The sequence below is a fragment of the Rhynchophorus ferrugineus genome, unplaced genomic scaffold, assembly GCF_030347505.1.
Source record: "Rhynchophorus ferrugineus isolate W39M unplaced genomic scaffold, kcgeb_rfMv2 rfM11, whole genome shotgun sequence".
Lineage (NCBI taxonomy): Eukaryota > Metazoa > Arthropoda > Insecta > Coleoptera > Curculionidae > Rhynchophorus > Rhynchophorus ferrugineus.
The window spans coordinates 3544451-3566036 of NW_027472590.1; the positions used below are offsets into that span (position 1 = coordinate 3544451).

General features: G+C 35.1%; 1 protein-coding gene across 1 annotated transcript; it reads left to right on the forward strand.

Moving 5' to 3' along the window:
- The first annotated feature begins 1681 nt into the window (after positions 1 to 1681).
- Positions 1682 to 21246, forward strand: LOC143205099 (uncharacterized). Its single transcript, XM_076418176.1, has 9 exons — positions 1682 to 1938; positions 1992 to 2152; positions 6372 to 6551; positions 9477 to 9719; positions 12338 to 12550; positions 12609 to 12795; positions 15668 to 16474; positions 20723 to 20872; positions 21060 to 21246. The coding sequence occupies exons 1-9, from the start codon at positions 1830 to 1832 to the stop codon at positions 21098 to 21100; spliced, it is 2091 nt and encodes a 696-aa protein (XP_076274291.1). The 5' UTR covers positions 1682 to 1829; the 3' UTR covers positions 21101 to 21246.
- Positions 21247 to 21586: the final 340 nt, after the last annotated feature.

Consider the following 21586-nt stretch of genomic DNA (forward strand, 5'->3'; position numbering starts at 1 on the left):
TTTTGATCAATTTTTCTTAGTATATTCAGTGGCTTATCGCAGAAAATGTCCTTCATAATAATGCCCTTTGGTTGTATGTTATCACAATTACTGTATCATAGAGATGATCATTACTGTAATTTACTTACCATTACGTATTAGTTATCTTCTTACCAATTACTCCGCTGTAATTTGTAATGAATTGGGATGTGGTTAAAGATAACAGACGGAAATATATCAGTGGCATAGTTATAACTTCCTTAATCTAACATGATGATATAACAAAATAATTTGTTATCCTAAAGATGTTATTGTGATCATTATATTATCAACTCCATATTTTAAAAACACACACAAAGGATGCAAAATACAAATATTTTCCACAACTCAAAATTCAAGACACAACTACTGACCAAGAATGTATTGACATCTGAAGATACTTTGATAAAAAAATGGCTAGAATGAAAGAAGTAATTACACCAAGTACTGCAGCAACATGACAGATTGAGCAGTATTTGAAAATGTCATTTATTGGGCGTTTAGAATACCCATTGGATTTTTGGCAAGCCCATAAAATGACACTACGTGAATTATATCAGTTACACTTAAACTACTCTTCTATACAGGCATCCGTTTACATTTTATTTAGTAGTTATGGTTATTGAAAATCTTTAGATTTTAGGTTTTGTTTAAGTTGTATTGTACTATTTATATTTATTATACTATGTTATTTAAAAATAGCAATTAATATATTAAAACACGATAAAACATTTGTGGTGTTATTATTCCATTCCTTTTTACACATCCACAGAACATTCACCATAAAAGTAATCCTACTTCCTTTAAAATTACATTATTTATTACATGTTAATAGAAATTGGTAATTATTTTCCTTTTCTTTTTTAGAGTTATTACGTGAATGAATATATACATCTCTGTCGCGCTTATACTACCATTGGAGAATATAAAGACATTTAAAATTAACTACTCCAAGCATTTATCTCCGTTCTTTCCTATCTCACATTTTAAATAGACAAGAATTCGTACATCTTCGTCTGACATCACGAATGGAAAAAAACAGTCGAACAGCTATTTTTTTGATTATCGACTATTTCAACTGTTTTGCGACTATCGACTGTTACGACTGTCTTCAGTCGATAGTTCCCAACGCTAATATTAATAAATAATGACATATTGTTTGAATTTCTCCTTTTCTTTTTCAAAATGATTTTAACATGAAAGATGTTCATGAAAGGTCCTTCATATTAACTATTTTATATTATAGTGGACGAAAAATATACGTCGATATACAAACATTCTAATTTAGATTTTAATAGAAATGTTAGGTTCTATGATATTCCGTTAACCAATGAATTCAAGGTAATTTATTCTCTTTATATTATATTCCTCAAATATACGTATAATTTTTAACTACTGGCAACGTTGATTCTCCAGAACTAGACTCTTGTGTTTTTCCGCATTTGAAACCATTTGCCCTTCCCCAAATAACAATCTATCAAAAAAAAAACGGAATCAGACCAGAAATAAAAGAACCGCTAATTGCGGGAACATAAACTAGATGGCGCCACCGATCGAGACCTCTACGGACCCTCGCCGAGTGTGCGCCTCACCCTCGGGCTTCCTATCGACCGATCCTGCTGTTCCCGATCCCCACAGTATGTGTTTTTTATGTAGTAGTCACGTTCTCAATATTTACGAAAGTTAAAACATGATATTAACAAGCAAATATCCGATGGAGTGTAGATAGTCGTGTGTCGGGATATGCTAGAAGAACCGATCGAACAAACACCAGTGGGATTATCGCTTTGGCTTGGATAGAATCGAGCAGCATGGCATTCGCTAACAGTTCTTCCTTGAAAACGCCAACTGCCCTGGAGCAGCTCCTCGAAGAGATCAACTTTCAAAGAACGAAGGAGATGCGTCAGCTCCTGAAAGACGGTGAGTGATGGGAATCCGGAACGGTACGGAAACGTTTTGATGGTGTTTTGTAGACGGTGGATTCGTTATGCTACAGGGGACAACGTATTGGACTGATCTGTTCGTCAGGCATTTCTTGTTTCAAAATGATTCGACCATAGACTGTGATGACCTGCTGTTTTTTGTACGGAAGAAACACGTTAAAGGGTCTCCTAGATACTTACCGAAATTCGAGGTAAGTTTTTCCCCCGAAATCTACAATTTAAAACAATGTTATCATCAAAGGAATGACATAATAATATCCATTGTTCAGATAATAATATCCATTGATATACATAGGCTTCAGCCATGGCTATGGAAACAAATAATTTGAATAAGAGTTTGATATTCTTTACGGTTACGGTGAATTCTTAACTTTAACTTCCTGAAATGAAAAAGAACCATGTTTCTTTTAACTTACAAAGCAACATGTTGCTGAACATTGTGAAGCAAAAATGCCCAGCTGCCCGACAAGACTATATCCTTCTAACCTCAATTAACACAATAAATTCCTATCTGTCGCTGTTGGTTTTGTAGTTTATCGCTATGTTTATATATTTTATAGATTTATTAATATATTATCACTAGTCGTTGCCGATATAAATTTTCTCTACACTAACTTAAAACTCTCTATTTATCTAAGAAGAGTCAATGATATTTACTCATTCTCTAATGAAATAAAATTAAGGTTAATAAGACTTTTCCGTGTTGGTGCCATTTAATGCACTTGAACAGCTACATAATATCACATGGTTTGGTTCTCTTGAGTCTGCGTCCTGATTCAGTGTTATCCAAGTGTTGTATATATGGGTGGAATCCTTACTCATATCTATCAGGTCATGTTGTGAATCTCTTCATTTCCTCTACAACACATAAAATCTTTCCAGATAAGTAACTATGCCAATTTATTCTGAAATACTTGTATTGACATTTCTTCCCCAAGCACTTTGATGTCAAGCTCTTCTCGTTCCTTTTTGACATGACTTTCTAGGGAGTCTAACATGTAAGAACATTCCCAAATATTTAATTAAGTCTTAGAAGGGATCCGGGAGTGGTTGGCTCTAATTCATGGGTACTGCTTCTGTTTATTGATAAAATTTACGTGTATAGACCTACTTTACTGACTTACGAGACTTTTAATCCAAGTGTGAAGTGTATCAATAGAGGTTTAAAGTTACTCAGGAGTCTCTTCATAATGCTTTTCTAAGACAATAATTGTAGTAATCATCAAGATTGCAAGCAAAAGTTCGGCAAGAATTATATAATTAACACTATTTAACGTCAAAACTCAAGCGTGACTTCAAAGACTGAAAACAATGTATAAAAGGGTTTTGGACTATGGTCCAGGATACATTGCAGGCAGAATGTGTTATTTAACACAATATATTGTACAAATTCTATTGGTGTATGCAGGGAATATTTAGTTGGATAATCCATTTAGCATTGTTATTTAAAATAATCGTCTAAAATATTTACAGAAGCTCTTACATAATATATTATTCTAATAATAGCTAAACAATTGCAGTGTGAACGTTATATTTTTTGAAATTTATCGACACCATTAGTATTTCCATATTTTTTTATTCATATTAGATCAAATGAGTTCTTCTATCATTGGAGCAGAGTTTCTCAAGACTGTTTGAAAATCAGCTCACATGTTGTCTAGTTTACTTCTTTGTGGCCTTTTTCTGTTATTTTTAGATGTTTACACATAGTTTCTGGACTGATTTAATTGAGTTGTTTTTGTTGTCTCTTCCAAATCTCAATTTTAACGACAGTTATATCAGTAGTTACATAAAATAATACAGGTTATTTTTCATACAAGCTGTTCATTCAAATAATGAAGTTTAGAGTCATCACTATTACATATTTTAGACTGTTCTTTTATTGTACTTCATGACAAAGAAATTAATCATAATTTGCCAGTTGAATCCTTAATTATTAAAAATGATCGGCCGGCTTGGTTGGCGCAGTAATAAAAGCAATCTACCGTTGCGATGGTTCGAATCCTGTTGGGGTATGATCGTAACTTTATGTTTGTGATTGTTTAATATTTGTCATAGTCCTAGACAAGAGTGCAAAATCCAAGACAAGGAAATTGATTCCAGTCACGCCAGTAACCAAGCTGGGTAAGACCGGATGTCTTCGGGGATGATTTCTAAGTTGGTCACTCGCCAGTCGGCAGGTTTAATGTCGAGGACCGTGATTCCGAGCCCACCTTAAACAGTAGGTCCAGTCCAGACAAACACTCGCTGGTAAAAAGGAGATTTTAAAATATAACTTTTGGTACTTTTCAGACTTTTTATTGAAAAATAATCTCTCTTTCAATAATCACATCCCTATTATCTGTTTACTCTTCATTTAACAACATACTAACGTATTCATTCATAATTTTATATTCATTAATGATCTTGTAAATTAGACAACAATATTTTAACTACAATTATCGCTTAAAATAATTTTAAACATGCAAAATACGGTTCCATAGATTTTATTACCGGTGATAAGGGGTTAGTACCGAACAAATAAAGCGATTATCTATAGACCGTCACACACACACACACACAGGCATACGCACACGCGCTCGGTCTCTGGATTTATGCAGAAAAAAAAATAGGCGCGATTATGTAGCTCTATGCTATTGGGTCATAAATAAAACCGACGCCTCCGATTGGTCGTGTAAAGGATCCACTTGCCTTTATTATGTGTACGCGTGAAGTAAGACATCCAAGAGAAGATTAAGACGTAATCCTTAATAAATGTTTTCTTATTTAGAAATTATATAAAATTTATTGCTTTAGTGTCGCAGTAAAATTTACGATATGCGATAAAACATTAAATTTATTTTTGTTTTCCTTTACCCTTACATTTTTTTAATTTAATATATATATATATATATATATATATATATATATATATTCATATATATATATATATATATATATATATATATATATATATATTCATATATATATATATATATATATATATATATATATATATATATATATATATATATATATATATATACAGGACAATTGAAAAGTCCCCGGCCTACCATAGTAAAACTTAATTTTTGGCAAAATTAGTTTCTTTTATTCAACATAATTCGCTTCAAAGATGATCGACACTGATTATAACGACCTTCCAACCTTTCGATACCATTTTTGTTGTACGATTATCCTTTGCTTCAAAATAGGCTTCAGTTTCGGCAATCACCTCTTCATTCGATGAAAATTTCTTCCCAGCGAGCATTCTTTTGAGATCTTTGGGATACGGTGAATGAGGAACCAATTCGAAGCCCAATTCATGGATTTTTGCTATCGTTTTCTCTGACTTGTGACACGGTGCATTGTCCTGATGAAGCAGACTTTTTCATCAAATGCGGCCATTTTTCGGCGATTTTGTCCTTCAAACGGTCCGTTTTACATAGTTAACGCTATGTAATAGTAGCTGTTGATTGTCCATCCTTTTTCAAGGTAGTCAACGATAATTATTCCATCTGCATCGCAAAATACAAACGCCATAACCTTGCCAGCCGACTGTTGCATTTTCCCACGCTTTGGAGCGGGTTTATCGTGCGCAGTCCACTCACATGACTGTCGATTGGACTTCGGAGTGAAATGATGAAGCCATGTTTCATCTATTGTCATATATCGACGCAAAAATTCGGGTTTATTACGCTTGATCATCTTCAAACACTGCTTCGAATCATCAACTCGTCGTTGTTTTTGGCCAAAAGTGAGCTCGCGCGCACCCACTTTGCACAGAGCTTTCTCATACCCATATATTCGTGAACGATATGATGTACACGTTCAGTTGATATCTTTAGAGTGACTGCTATTTCATTCAACTTCAAAATACGGCCATTCAAAATAATTTTGTGGATTTTTTTAAATGTTTTCGTCGGTAACAATCTCTTTTGGGTGTCCACTGCGTTCACCATCTTCGATGCTCATTTCACCACGTCTAAACTTAGCATACCAATCCTTGACGATTGATTTTCCTGGGACAGTGTGTGGAAACTTGGCATCAAGCCAAATTTTTGCTTCAAATGTATTTTGTCCCTTCAAAAAGCAATATTTGATCAACACGCGAAATTCCTTTTTATCCATTTTTTCGCAATAACAAAAGTTGCTTCACTCAAAATGCTATAATTCACAGACTAATGCTCCGACAGCTGTCAAATTTATAAAGGCATCTTTTGAGGGTTAGGGCTAACTAAAAAACATATGGATTTAATTCTAGTAGCTTCATCTATGTGTCAGGCCGACTTAATAAGAACTTTTAAGTTATTATCCACCTAGTTTTGCTTTAGTATTTTTGGACTATATTTACTTAATACTGACTATTATTTCGTTAAAAAAAATGATTACGGCTTACTGATTATTCAGAAATTGTTTTATTTTTTACAGACTGAGGTAGATGTTTTTCGTAAAGATAGCAGGAAGCTTCCAATAGGAGATCCAGACATAGACTGGGAGGAAACAGTCTATTTAAACCTCATTATCCATCAGTTCGAGTACACCCTGACATTGGCGATCTGTACACGCACTAGCCCCAAAGAACTGCAGGTTCTGAAGAGACATTCCCAGGTTTGTAATTTGGATTTCAACTATTATTACAACTATTATTTGGATGTCATCAGTACAATTTACAACTTCTTTTGTCATGTGTGTCTGAGACTACTAGATAATATTACTAATTGTTTTATTTGAGTATTTAATTAAAGCACATTGAAACTAAAAGACAGAAACAATTTCAAAACCTATGTTATACTTCAGAGCAACACCTTTTACTACCAATTTTAACATTCTCTTTTTTAAGATCTTTTTCAACAACAATCATCATTTGCTGCTGAAATTTAAGAAACTGCTAATTATTTTAAATATTAAATATGTCGAAGTCATAAAAACAGAGACAATTCAGTGCATTCATAAAATGTAACCGAGCTGTATTTAAAAAATGATTGAGCATGATTAACATAATATGTTTAAATAGTTTTAGGGTCAAATGATATTAACACATTTTTTTGGTAACATCTTGATTAGATACGCTTAGTACAATATTAATTTAGAATTAATTTATTACTACTTTTCCTATGTACTTGGATTAATTCACAAGCAAGACGAGTGCGAGAAAATACATCAGTATGTATTCCTCAATTATAAAATTATATTTATTTATTAATTATTAACTTATAGCTACAGTTTCCACTAAAGGTATACACTTTATATAAGTTCGTATGGTTTTGTTCCCTTCAATCTCCTGACATCCTGCGCGCTGTCCAGCAGTTGTATTGCTTCCACGTTAGTATGATTTAGTAATCTTCTTTCGTGTTTCAAAGCGAAATCCTGCACAACTTCACAAATCCATTTGATTTCTAGGTCATCTTGCAGTTCTTCGTTGTTTACGTAACGATAAGCATTGGTAATCAACCGATGAACCTTGTTTTGACAGCGTTGTATGACTAGTTTATTTGAATTTTTAATGCAACACCATATTTGCACCCCATAGGTCCACATTGGCTTTATAATTGTATTATAGATCAACCTCTTTGATTTTAGATCAAGTTGAGAGTATCTTCCGATTAACCAGTAAAGTTGTTTTATTTTGGTTCTAATGTGTTTTGCTTTTTGTTTAACGTGATGCTTCCAATTTAATCTACCATCAAGATGGATTCCAAGGTATTTAGCTGATTCTGCTTGAGGACTCGGGCATCCATTGAGTGATATAATAGTGATAAGTCTTTATTATTTCGCTTCAATGCAAAATTAACGTGGATAGATTTGGAGCTATTAAGATGAATTTTCCAATCTTTCGTCCATTTATAGATTTTGTTGACTGCCACTTGCACATTTTCTATTACCCTAGGCAGAGATATATCTTTTGCCATAATGATTGTGTCGTCAGCAAAGGTTTCAAGAAGTGTTTTTTTGTTGTTGGAATTTCAGCAGTGTAGAGCAGATACCGGAGAGGTCCTAAGACGCTACCTTGTGGAATTCCAGCCGATATATTTTTAAATGTCGAGAATGCCATTTCGTGCGATACTCTAAATTTTCTTCCGACTAAATCTGACTCCAGTAATTGACAATAGTTACGCGGTAACAATTTTTGTAACAATTTCATCTTACAGATTAATCCCAAATGCCAAATCCGATCAAAAGCGAGAGTCATTGTGAGACATCCAGGAATATTGCAGGGCAGTTTTTCTTTCCCTCAAACGCTCTTTCAATAGCCGCAGTTACTCTGTGCACATGATCGATTGTTGAATGGTGATTTTGAAAACCAAACTGGAAATCTGGTATTGTTACCAAATCTTTAACATGTTTAAATAGCAGTTTCTCAAATAGCTTTGATATTGCAGGTAGTAGCGAAATAGGCCTGTAAGATTCGACTTGTTCTGCAGGTTTGTCAGGTTTTTTGAGCATAATTATTTGTGCAACTTTAAAGCATTCCGGGACATGCTTCAGCCTTAAAAAGGCATTAAATATATATGTCAACATGATGATTGCTTTTCGTGGCAGTTCTTTCAATAATCCAGGTGAAATGTCATCTATACCAGGTGCCTTTTTAGGATTGAGGTTATCAATTTCAGTGGCAACTTCCAGTGGAGAAATTAGATTTAGATCTACATCTGGTTGATAAACAGGAGATGTATCCATGGTAGATTCTATATTATTAGGTCGAAATATGTTAGCTAAGTATTGTGCGAACAATTCAGCTTTTTCATTGTCGCGTCGAACCCATTCATTTCGATCATTTTTAATTGGCGGTACTCGAATAATTGGTCTTTTAAATCTTCGAGTTGCTTTCCATAGCGAATAATCTTTGTCTGCTTGTGGGTTTAATTCACTTACATACTTTTGAAAGCAATTCTGTTTATATTCTTTGATCTTTTGATTAATAATTCTATTAAACGTAGTTTTGTCAGCAGCATTTCTGGTTCTGTGCCATACTCTTCAGCTTTTCGCCTTTCTTTTATCATTTCTCTAATTTTGAGGGGGTAAAGTACTTCATATTCTGATTTCTCTCTTGCTACTGGGGTAGCATATATTAACACATGTCTGTTTTTTATTTTTCTAAAGTGTGCCTAATATTTAACCTGGCCGAAAAAAAGTAGCCTCTATTTTAGTAGCTCGTTTGACACCTCGGTGTAAACTATTCAATAATGTAAAAGTACACAAACTTTTATGATAGTCCTAACATTTCTATATTAAATAAACTCAAAATAATTTGTTTACTGACCGTGATTAATTTCGTTTTGTAATTTTTTTTATTGGTTAGAACGCAAACAGCAATCACTTATTGAAAAATATTGAGATATGAATGGAAAATACCACTTATTAAATTTTTTGTGTGGAATATAATAAACATTACTTCATATACATAATGTTTGCATTTACTGACAAAAAAATGTACTGTATTTTAGCAGCTCACTCGTTGTTAAGGTTTGTTGTTGTTAAAGGCAATACAATTTGAAATTTAATTACATGACTAAATAAGATGACATTTTTTAGAAGGTGTATGCTTCACCAAGCAGAAGAAGAATGGACACCAAAGGCGACGTAGAAGAAATCACGTATCCTCATATATGTTTCATGGTGGACAATTTTGATGAAGTGTTCCAAGATATTCTCGTTCGAGATGGTGAAATGGTGTGTGTGGAGTTAGTAGCCGCCGATAAAGTAGGGACCGTTCAGGGAGTGATATTTCTAGGATCCATTCGTTATGACGCGTTAAAGAAAGTCTACGATGCAAGAGTAAGTAACTCTTTTGGTTATTTTGTCGTAATGAAATTATATGGTTTGGTACTACGAGAGTCACTATTTAAATTTCGGGAATTGGCAACACTCTTGTCATGTGAGTCCATCTGACGGTTCCATCGTAAAGTTCGACATTTTTGACCATATACGTACTCAGAATATTTTGTCACACGAACGCTATTTGTTGGCAAAAAAATGGAAATGAATCGTAAACATTTCCGTATGATGATTTCTTACGATTTTCGACGTGGATTATCACAACAAGAGTGCATCAATTAACACAATTTGACTTTTGGCGATAAAGCTCCATTAAAAACTACCGTGTATCGCTGGGTTAGTGAAATCAATCGTGGTCGTAGTTCGTTATATCGTAGAAGGTCATCCAAAATCAGCTGTGTGCTGATGCATCGATGCTGTGTAGGAAATGAATAAGCCGAATAATGATTAATTATGTCACCTATTGTGAGATTGAGGCATCCCTAAGCATTAGTTCCACCAACATATATGAAATTTTACATGAACACTTAGTTGTGCGAAAATTATATTCGCATTGGATCCCACACAATTGGAAAAAAGGCTCATTTCGATTGGTGCAAAGAAGTGCTTAAGAAATTCAATCGCGATGCCTCGCAAGACATTTATAAAATCGTGACAGGTGACGAATCATTGATATATTCGTATGAGCCTGGAAGTGGTATGGATGTTCCAAGATGAACCAAATACAACTAAAGTTATTCGCTCACGAAGCACGCAGAAAATGGTGGCGTGTTTCTTTGAGAAAACTGGTCATATTGCAGCAGTGCCTCTAGAGAATCGTAGAACAGTAAATTCTGATTGGTACACAACCATTTGTTTGCCAGAAGTCATCGGTGAAATAAGGAAAACAAACAAAAGACGCCGGATTGTTCTTCATCATAACAATGCGAGCTCTTACACATCGGCTCAAACAAGAGACTATTTGAGCACTCAAAACTTCGAATTGATGGGTCATCCGCCGTACAGCCCCGATTTGGCACCCTATGACTTCTATCCGTGTGGTATAAACTGTGTGGTCAACGATCTCTCTTTTCTCGGCAGATCTGAAATAAAGAGGTTAAATAAAGCTGGGGCCAGAGGGGAACCTTGAATTTGAGGTACGCCAGCATCGATTTGTTTACGACTGGAAAGTGATTCCCTGATCTTGACCTGGAAAGATCAGTCCGACAGATAGGACTTGATGAGAGCGGTTAGGTCTTCTGGGAGGCCTAACCGCACGCACTTTGCGATCAAACCAGATATGAGCGAAAAGCAAAAAGGAATAGTTTCATAAGGACATAAAATAGATAAATTATCAAAGATATACCCATATTTCCCAAGTTTTTGTCGATGTCATGTTATGAGTTATTGTGAATGACCAAAAAAAGCTTATACCAAAGCCGGTATAGCACCCATTCACACAGATTTCGATAAATAGGTTTAAAACATTTTTTCCTTATATTCATTATTCTTATGCCTCTTATATTCATTAAATTAATTTCAGTTTTTGGGACTTTTCTTGATGTTAATACCCGACAATAGGCTCAAAGATGAGAATATAACATAAAATGAGTAATAACAGAAAAAATTATCACAGTATATTAAACATTCACGTCACTAAATCCCATTTATATTACAAACCATATGACGCGTGTATTTTATAGTACTTTTTTTGTAATTCCGCTTGTTTATTTACTTAATAATAACAGATAATCTTTTAAATCACGCCAGAATAATAAAATAATTTGTTCTTCGACTGTGCAAAATAAAATTAAAGATAAATCCGGTGTAAAGGAAAGTCGAGTAGAATTTACACCGTCCAAAAATGTTGGATAATAAAATAATTAGTTAATATGGAACATTATGGTTCTCTTATTAACATTTGTACAGTTAATTTTAGTTAGTGTAAGCAATATATCAAATAGAAAAACGGCCGCATTTGAAGAAAAACAAAGTGCTACTTCACCAAGACAATACACCGTGTCACAAGTCAGTGAAAACGATTGCAAATTTATGAATTGAGCTTCGAATTGCTTCCTCATCCACCGTATTCTCCTAATCTGGCCCCTAGCGATTGTTTCCTGTTCTCAGATCTCAAAAGAATGCTCGCTGGAAAGAAATTTTCGTTGAATGAAGAGGTGATCGCCGAACCTGAGGCCTATTTTGAAGCAAAGGACAGAGGATCGCTATAATCAGTGTATGTGTATCAGTGCACCCTCGAAGGGAATTATGTTGAATAAAAACAACTAATTTTGGCAAAAATGTGTGTTTTACTATGGAAGGCCGGGAACTTTTCAGTTGACCTGTTGCGGTTGTCGGTTGTATGTGATCTATTAGTTCTTTGTTAGTCAGTGGACTTTTTTTTAGAAAACTCCATAGAAAATAATCAACGACGTCAAGTCATACCTGCACGATGTCCATCAAAATCTGCAAACCAACAATCGTGGTTATCGAATACAGGGTGTAAAAGATTCATTATTTCTTATCTGATGAGAATCCCGATGAAAGCAAAGCCGGCTTAAAGCTTATTAATTCAAAGCATTAGTTACTGCAAGCAAAAACTTTATTTACTTGAACTTATTTATCTTCTTCCTTTGCAGCAATCCAGTTTAAGTACAAAGATGGCACAAAGAATGACGTTCGGACTGTTCTCGAACTCTTCCAGTCAGCGATGCGAATTCGTCCGAATGAAGGGTCCCCAGGGTAAGGGTCACGCGGAGATGGCCGTCACCAAGCCCAAGGGATCGGGAGTGGAGACCCCCACGTCGGAACCGGGATTCTGCGCCACCGACATGTGGGACTCCGACTGGGAGGTAAACCATTGTCGCTACGCCATCGCCATCTCCAATTATCATTATTTACGGTTTAAAGGACGATCCAGAAGACTTCTACGCCTATAGATCTCAGAGAAGATTGAGCGATCCGAGCGCCAACATCAACAATTTCGCCAGGGGCAGTTGGAGGACGAAGTTGGACGTCAAGGCCAGATCGGAGAGCGAGGGCCTCGATAATTGGGATAATGGTGTCAGCGAAATCGAGGCTGGGGATCTCAGAGATGGTACTTATTTTTCACTTAATGTAGAAAACGACTGCGAATTATTTTTTTTAAAAGTCAATGCCTAGCAGTTTTTCGCTCGCACAAGGATCACTATTTAAACTGCGAGAATAGGAAAAAAACAGTTAAGCTGCGATTATATTTTTATTGTTTTTCAAAGTACTCGCCACGATGAGCGATACGCTTTTGTATTCGCTTAAACCAATTTTCAAAGCATTTATTCCATTCCGAATGAGGTATCTTCAAAACATGATTTTTGAATGCTTCAATAGCTTCTCAGGGCGATGAAAATTGTTGACAACGCAGTTTATTCTTCACGGATGGGAACTTTTGTTGGATTTGGTTCATCTTGGAAACTCTATACAGTCAACTGCTACATACTATTGGGCTCATACGAATATATGCATGATTCGTCACCTGTCACGATTTTATAAACGTCTTTTGAAGCACCGCGATTGAATTTTTGAAGCATTTCTTTGCATCAATCGACACGAGCCTTTTTTTGACCGCTTGTCAAATTGTGTGGGATCCAACACGAACATAACTTTCGCACAGTTAAGTGTTCATGTAAAATCGCATATATTCTGGTGGAACTAATGCTTAGGGATGCCTCAATCTCACAATAGGTGACATGACGATCTTGCCTAATTATTTCGCACACAGCATCGATGTTTTCTGGCCGACTTGAACAGCTGATTTTGAACGACCTTCACGAAACTCGTCGGACAAAACTTTCAACTAAATATAAACTAAACAAATTGCATCCGTACGACAAAATTTTCTTAGTTCGTATATCGTCAAAAAGTCATACTTTACGATGGAACCGTCAGATGGACTCACATAACATCAGTGTTGCCAATTCACGAAATATAAATAGTGACCCTTGTATAACGACCATTTCCTTTCAACGCTCGACTCGCAATGCTGAACGGTATAAATTACAATAAATAGTGATCTCCCTTTCATCCTCCCTTGTCAACTGTGTTGATATCATTACTTTTAAAAGGTTCAGACAAATACAGCATTCAGTAATACAAATTGTTTGTTGCTGATTTAAGAAAGAAGAAGAAAAAGGAAGAAGAAGAAATTGTTCACCTTTCAGATAAAACTAAACCCCCCAAAATATACGCATTTTGAGATGAAGAAATAAAAATGTATATTAAATTTCTTTAGGATTTATAGGTTTTAAGATAAATGACATCATTGTACAACTTAAAATTTACTATCGCTCGATTCCGCGTAAATTTCTTTATAACACCTGAAATTTTCATTAACGTATAATTATTTGTAGGAAAATAACATCAAAAAAACTTAAAAATTGCCAAAAATCCCAAATTTTCTCGACTATATACATGGAAAAAGTGCCAAAAAGTTTTATCGCTAGTATATAAATATAACTATAAAAATACATGTATTTTGGGTCGAAATAAACGAAAATTCATGTTAAATTGCTTTAGAATTTACAGTTTTTAAGATATTTGACATAAATAGAAATCAACTCATTTTTTGAAAATAATTTAAAATCTGAATATTGTATAAAATTGATTATACTACCATTCGATTCAACGTAAAATTTTATACAATCCCTGAAATGTTTATTAACCTGCAGTTATTTGAACGAAAATAACAGCAAAAATATTAAAAATGGCAAAAAATCGTAAATTTTCACGACTATATACATGAAAAAAGTGCCAAAAAGTTTTATCCCGAGGATATAAATATAACTATGAAAATACATGTATTTTGGGACGAAATAAACTAAAATCCATGTTAAATTGCTCTAGAATTTATAGTTTTTAAGATATTTGACATAAACAGAAATCAACTAATTCTTTAAAATTGCAATTTTGATTCTATAATTTAAAATGTGAATATTGTATAACTTTTATTATACAAATATTCTATTCAGCGTAAAGTTGTATAGAACCACTGAAATTTTCATTAACCTGCAGTTATTTGTACGAAAATAACATCAAAAAAACTTTAAAATTGCCAAAAATCCCAAATTTTCACGACCCTATGGAAATCTGCCGAAGTTTTTGTCTCTCGGCTAAAGGTAAAACCTTCACAATATATGTGTTTTGGTGCGAAATGAACGAAGATCGCATTAGAACCTATACTTTCCAAGATACCAAAGAAACATAAATTTATAATTTAAAAAAATATATTTTTCGACAAATAATAATTACAATGAAAAATCACGGATGAATAATATATACGTCAAAAATAATTCACAGTACGTCATTTATTTAAAACATAGATGACTAGATTATTAACTGGTCATGAAAAAAAAAACAAATATATCCAAAATTAGCTCGATTGTTACCACATCGTTTTGCGCAATGTAAACATATCTGCAGTAGGAATAAAGGAAGCCCACAGAAAAAATCATGATTAAATAAACGACCGGTCAATATTCGTTATGTTGTGGATAAAATAAATGCTCGAAAGCGCGTTTTCAGGACTTCCACCGAGACTACCAGAAAAAACATTTGTTTGTGTGTGTATATATGTGTGTAAATGGCGCGCCAACATTGGAAATAGATGCAGGACATTTGGTCATAGCTATAACGAGATATATCTCCCAGTAGAATAGATTAGAATGACTCACGTAGATGTTTTGAGGCAAAGAACTAGTAGACGCTTGATAAGTAGGTCCGAAAATCACCATCGGAACATTCCAAAGCACCGGCTTTATTATTTTGATATTTGTGATAATCAAGACGGTAATATAACAAATTCTGACTTTGGAGCAAGATCTCGAACTCCCTTGACTTTGTAATCACGAAAGATTCGATTTCGGACCAACTTTAAGCGCGAAATAAGGCCTAAGTGACCGTCAAACATACCATCACCGATTTTTTGCTTGTTGTAGGCCTGACCTGTCCTGCCTCTATGTCCAAATCGAGTTGCTGCGGGTGTTTTCAGCGAAGAAAACGAGGATCCATCAGTCTGATGGAGATGTACAACAGGCCGCCGTGCGCCCACCCGTTAAAGTGCGCCCTGAAGGCGCCGCTGGGCCCGCCCGAGAACAAATGCGCCGGCGCCCCCCACGTCCACAGCCTGCTCAACCAATCGGAGTACGAGGTGGGCAAGGAGAAGAGTAAGAAGAAGAACAAACACCTGAAGATGGTCAAGGACGAGAAGGGCAAATCGACCAAGTACTGTAGCGAGTTCGAGTTCGCGGACGACGCCATCAGTCTGAACAGCGAACCGATGGAGGAGCGACCGTCCAGTCGTGCCTCCGTCAAGAGCAACACCTCCATAGAGAAGAGCACCATCGAGAATCCCTACGTGACCGTTAACGGGAAGGAGGAGCTGCCGTGCGTGCATGAGATTCAGAAAATATGCATATCGAATCGAGCGGTGACGAATAAGGCCTCCGACCAGAATAACAAGACTGATGAGATTGATGTAAATAATTGTGTAAATAATTCGAACGATAACAAGAAGAGCAACGCCAATGCTAAATCGCTGAAGATCAACCGGAACTTCGACGGTAATTACAACAAGCTGACGATAAGGAACATTTATAGTTTTTGTACTTTGCCGAAGAATACTAAGAAAAACGGCGGCAAGAACTATCAGAGAGGTCAGAAAACCGTTATGCCGCCCAAGAGGGTTACCCCCGATGGTACCAGCATCTACTACTGGTGCGATCTCAATAAAAAGTACCTTAACGGTAAGATTTATACTCAATATTACGTCAATAAGAACCATTTATCTTAATTCAATGCAAACCCTTAGCTCGATTATAGTGGATTTGAAAAAGAAAAAACGATTGAAGGAGAAATTTCGCTATAATTTCTGTTATTTTTTATTAACCTGTTAACTACGAAAATGACAGTAAAAATATCTTGAAAATTACAAAATTAGACAAATTTTACTACTACATATATAGAAAAAATGGCAAAAATGTTTCATCTATCAGATAAATCTGATATTTTCAAAATATATCAGCGTGAAATTCGTTATATTTCCAGAAAATTTCATTATCGTATGACGTTCTGGTAGTTATTTGTACGGAAAGGGCATTAAAAAGCTTAACAATCGCAAAAAATCGCCAATAATCATGGCTATATACATAGAAAAAGTGCTAAAAAAATTCAGAAGTCAAAAAAATGTTATGTCGTCTAAAAGGGACAATGTCCAATATTATGTCAATCAGAATCGCTTTTCTTTTTTAAATTAAAACTGGACGATCTTGTGGATCATTTTGAGAAATTTCTCCGACAATAACAGTACACCAGATCTTTTAACAGGCCTGATGACGATATTATAGCTGTTAGAAGGCATCCCAGCTAAACTATCTTGAATATTTTGACTAAATCGTTGTTTCGATGAAGAAACGCTTGTAGTTCTGGAACTATAGTCCTCTTCTATGTAGGATTTTGAGTAAAATGCCTGTCAATTGTCGCAATGACAACAGCGCTGTTGGTAAATGATAAATTTATCATTCTTTAAATTTTCTTTGACTCATTTCTGACACAATTTTACTATTGCCCAAAAACTTTTATGGTATAACCCTTTGATTTTTTGGCGTCATTTGAGAACATCATTTTCCATCCGAGAAATGATCGTAATGGATCTGGTTTTAATAACTTCCCTTTCGCAACATAGTCTATTTGATGCCACTATAGTTTATTTTCGGATCACAGAAATTCTGCGTCTGTGAAATTGCTCAATTTCATAGTGTCGCTGTTGTGTGTGATGTGCGTCATCTCGTTGCATTCTAAGCCTATCCACTTCATTTCTACTCATTCTCAAAGGCTATTGTGACATACCAATATGATTATTATCATTTTTGTCTCTCACTGGTCATCACCATTCGTCACACATTTGATTGACTTCGATGACTTCAGTCAGATCAGGTCAGGTGGTTTTCCCCTCTGCTCTGTTAACAATAAAAGTAAAGAAAGTTATCGCGCACTAAATTTGTATTTATGACCTAATTGTGAAATAACAGGTCGATGGGTCAGGGTATTAGGCTGGGGAACCTGGAAGCTGATTAATATTCTAACAGTAACAAGACTGCTACTGGAAATATAATAGTGTACATCTATGGGTCTTGTATCCTCATCACTGTCATGGGTTGTGCGACTATTATACTGAAGCATTCATGTATTTATGCATCTGTATGCTCTTGCTTATTTTACTTGTCATCTTGCAATGTTTACACTTTATCCTACACATTTAACTCTAGTATTTATATTGTACTTTGAATACTATAACAGGTTAATTGAAAAGTCCCCAGCCTACCATAGTAAAACACATTTTTTGGCAAAATTTTTTTTCATCACCTCTTCATTCGACGAATATTTCTTCCCTTCGAGCATTCTTTTGAGATTTGAGAACAGGAAATAGTCGCTGGTGGAGAAATCTGGAGGATACGGTGGATAGGGGTGCAATTCGAGGCCCAATTCATGGATTATTGTAATCGTTTTCACTGAGTTCTGACACGGTGCATTGTCTTGGTGAAGCAGCACCTTCTTTTCCTTCAAATGCGGCCATTTTCGCCGATTTCGTCCTTCAAACGGCCCAATAATGCTATGTGATAGTCGCTGTTGATGGTCCTTCTTGTAAAATATAAATAATGAAAGTTATTCTATGCGCATCCCAAGATACAGACGCCAGAACCTTGCCAGCCGACTTGTTGTGTTTTCCCACGCTTTGGAGCGCTTTCATCGTGTGCAGTCTACTCAGATAACTGTCGATTGGACTTCGGAGTGAAATGATGAAGCCATGTTTCATCCATTGTCACATACCGACGCAAAAACTCGGGTTTATTACGCTTGATCATCTTCAAACACTACTCCGAATCATCAACTCGTCGTTGTTTTTGGTTAAAAGTGAGCTCGCGCGGCGCGCACTTTGCACAGTGCTTCCTCATACTTCTCATACATTTTTCATGATTTCTCATCTTTCGTGTGTCTGCTATTTCATTCAATATCAATTTACGGTCATTCAAAATCATTTTGTGGATTTTTTAATGTTTTTTTCGGTAACAACCTCTTCACCGTCTTCTGAGAGCTCATTTCACCACGTCTAAACTTAGCATATCAAACCTTGATGGTTTATTTTCCTCGGGGCAGTGTCCGCAAACTCGGCAACAAGCCAAGTTTTTGATTCAACTGTATTATTTCCCTTCAAAAAGCAATATATTACCAACATGCGAAATTAGTATTTTATCCATTTTCTTCACAATAACAAATGTTGCTTCACTCAAAATGCTATAATTCCCAAACTAATGATCCGACAGCTGTCCAATTTATACACGCATCTTTTGAAGGTTAGGCCTAACTAAAAAACATATGAATTTAATTCTAGTAGCGCCATTTATGTGTCAGGCCGAGAACTTTTCAATTTACCTGTTACATTTATAAAGTACGCTTTACCATAAGCAGTCTCTACCTATTTCAACTCCAATCTTGGTAAATATTAATTAATCCGTAATTCTAATTCGATTCAATATTGCAGTTATACCTATATATATTTGACAACCAGCAAAAATATCGATACTTTATGGGAGTGAAACTATTCTTGACAGTAACACAGTGTATGGAAGAACAAAATAACTGTTTTTACTATTTTCCTCACAATTATTTGAAACTTTCTCACCATATAAACCTTCCCTGGACTCCCACAAATATTTAAAAACCAAAGTTAGCCAAATCGGTTCAGCCCTTCTAGAGATTTAGAGAGACTAACGAACAGCAAGAATGCTGAGCATAGGAGATCAATGTCGTTGCGTTTATATTAATAAAACTGGCAAAGTCCTTGGCTACTTGATCGGTTACTTTTCGAATTTTGAGGACATAAACATACGCAAGATGAACTTATCTACATCAATAGAACGAAATATTAATCTAGTTGCGCATAATATATGGCCAATCACTAATTCAGTTGAATGAGTTCATCCCCCGTCAATATTAGAAACAAAAAAACAAATAAACAAAGTAGAAAATAAGACAGGTTAGTAGTTATGGATGGATAACTGCATGGGTCCTCTTGACATGTACAAAAACATCAACTTCTGTACACCTCAAATGGGTAATGAAAATATTATACATCTAAGCACCTTTTCACTTAAACTACCATTGCAATATATGCCGAGTACTCTTCACAAATTATAAACCAACCTAAAACACCGGGAAACTTCTATTTACCTACAAAACCACTCCTTTATTAAGATACATTAATGCATAAACGTTTCAAGTCAAGGCATCAAGTATTTTTCGTGTTTTGTAAACACAAATATATATTTTTTTTATATAAAGATTGAGATCTGTTTAAAGCGCGAACATATGACTAACCATATAAAACATCATCCGAATCATTTTAGAAAGTATTGCGTATTTTTTAGAAATATATAGTATCACAACGGGCAAAGTTTGGCGAATATAGCGCGTAGAGAATGGAGGCCTTTCCATAAAAACTTTGCAAAATTATTTGATGGCATTTCTGTTCGTATAACAACCACTTTTTTAGGATACGACTCAGGAATTCCTGATTTTCTAACATTATTATTTTATTACGACATTCTTTGTCGATTATATCGAAACCGCAACTTTTAAAACAACAAAACCTTTAGTTCCATACTTATATTAATCAAATATATCCGCTAGAAAGAAAATACAGAGATGCCAAACCATAATTCGGCAACTTCAAAGCTCAAAAAAAGACGTTGTTACTAAATGACATGTAAATCCCTCAAAACTAATTCGAAACCCCGGTAATAACATTCATTTCGCAATTTAGTCGGGACTTTGCGTGGAAATAAATAAACAAATAATCCATTTCACAGTTTACGCGCTAAAATCTGATGACGCTAAACGGTAATCTAAAATAAATAATCCCATGACTTATTTGGAGCCTGTTTCCGGAAAATATCCTCGATTAATCGCTACGATGATTGTTCCAATTGTTTCAGAACTGGGCGACGGTGCGTATAACCCGCTCTGGACGATGAGAGGATTCACCCAAACCTTTCATTTCTGGAAAGAGAACAAACGTGCACAATCCGTACCGTTAAATGCCTTCCTGACATACGTAACATTGCCATGGTGGAGCATTGCTAAAGGTAAGTTTCAAAACTAGAAAATAAACCCAAAAAAAAACTAATAAAAAATACAATTTCAAACACTTCGAGACAGTTTGATGACCAGTAATACAATGATCATAAAAACCTGTATCCGGCGCCATCTCTTAATCAATTAAGACAACCTTGAAACAAACCAGAATTTTAATAAACAAATTGTTTGTTCCAGACATCCTGGATCACAGAGAAGGTCCCATATTAACATTTTAATGTCCAAGACATCGAAATCGACGGTTTGCTCTCAATCATTTTTGGTGTTGTGAAGTGGAAAGTGCTTTAACCGAGTTCGTTCTTTTACATTTTGTTATAAACACATTTTTCACGGTCATCTCGTAACCCTATTTTCGATATTACCCATTATTTGTTAATTCTTTTGACTTTTTCTAACTGTCACAGGCTAACTTTTTGACGTACAAAAGTATTACTCCCCTTTCTGTCTGATATTTTTAAAAATACGCGCGTTTTTGTGTTCCTTATACGACCGGTTCGATTCAACGTTCTCAATAATAAACCGAGTAGAAGCAATTCGAAAAACTGAAACTGATAAGAAGGTCATTATTTTGTTACCGATGCCTAAAAAAGAAAAGGTTTAGGCTGTGACGTTACAATTATGCAACAAATAAATATATTTCAAAATAAAATCAACGTCTTTCATTTCTTAATATACATTCTACCTGATCTATGCAACCAATGATA

Coding starts and splice junctions, on each gene's coding strand:
- LOC143205099 (XM_076418176.1), top strand. CDS start 1,830: ATGGCATTCGCTAACAGTTCTTCCTTGAAAACGCCAACTGCCCTGGAG. Junction 1,939..1,991: donor GCGTCAGCTCCTGAAAGACG/GTGAGTGATGGG, acceptor GGTGTTTTGTAG/ACGGTGGATTCGTTATGCTA. Junction 12,796..15,667: donor GGCTGGGGATCTCAGAGATG/GTACTTATTTTT, acceptor TGCTTGTTGTAG/GCCTGACCTGTCCTGCCTCT.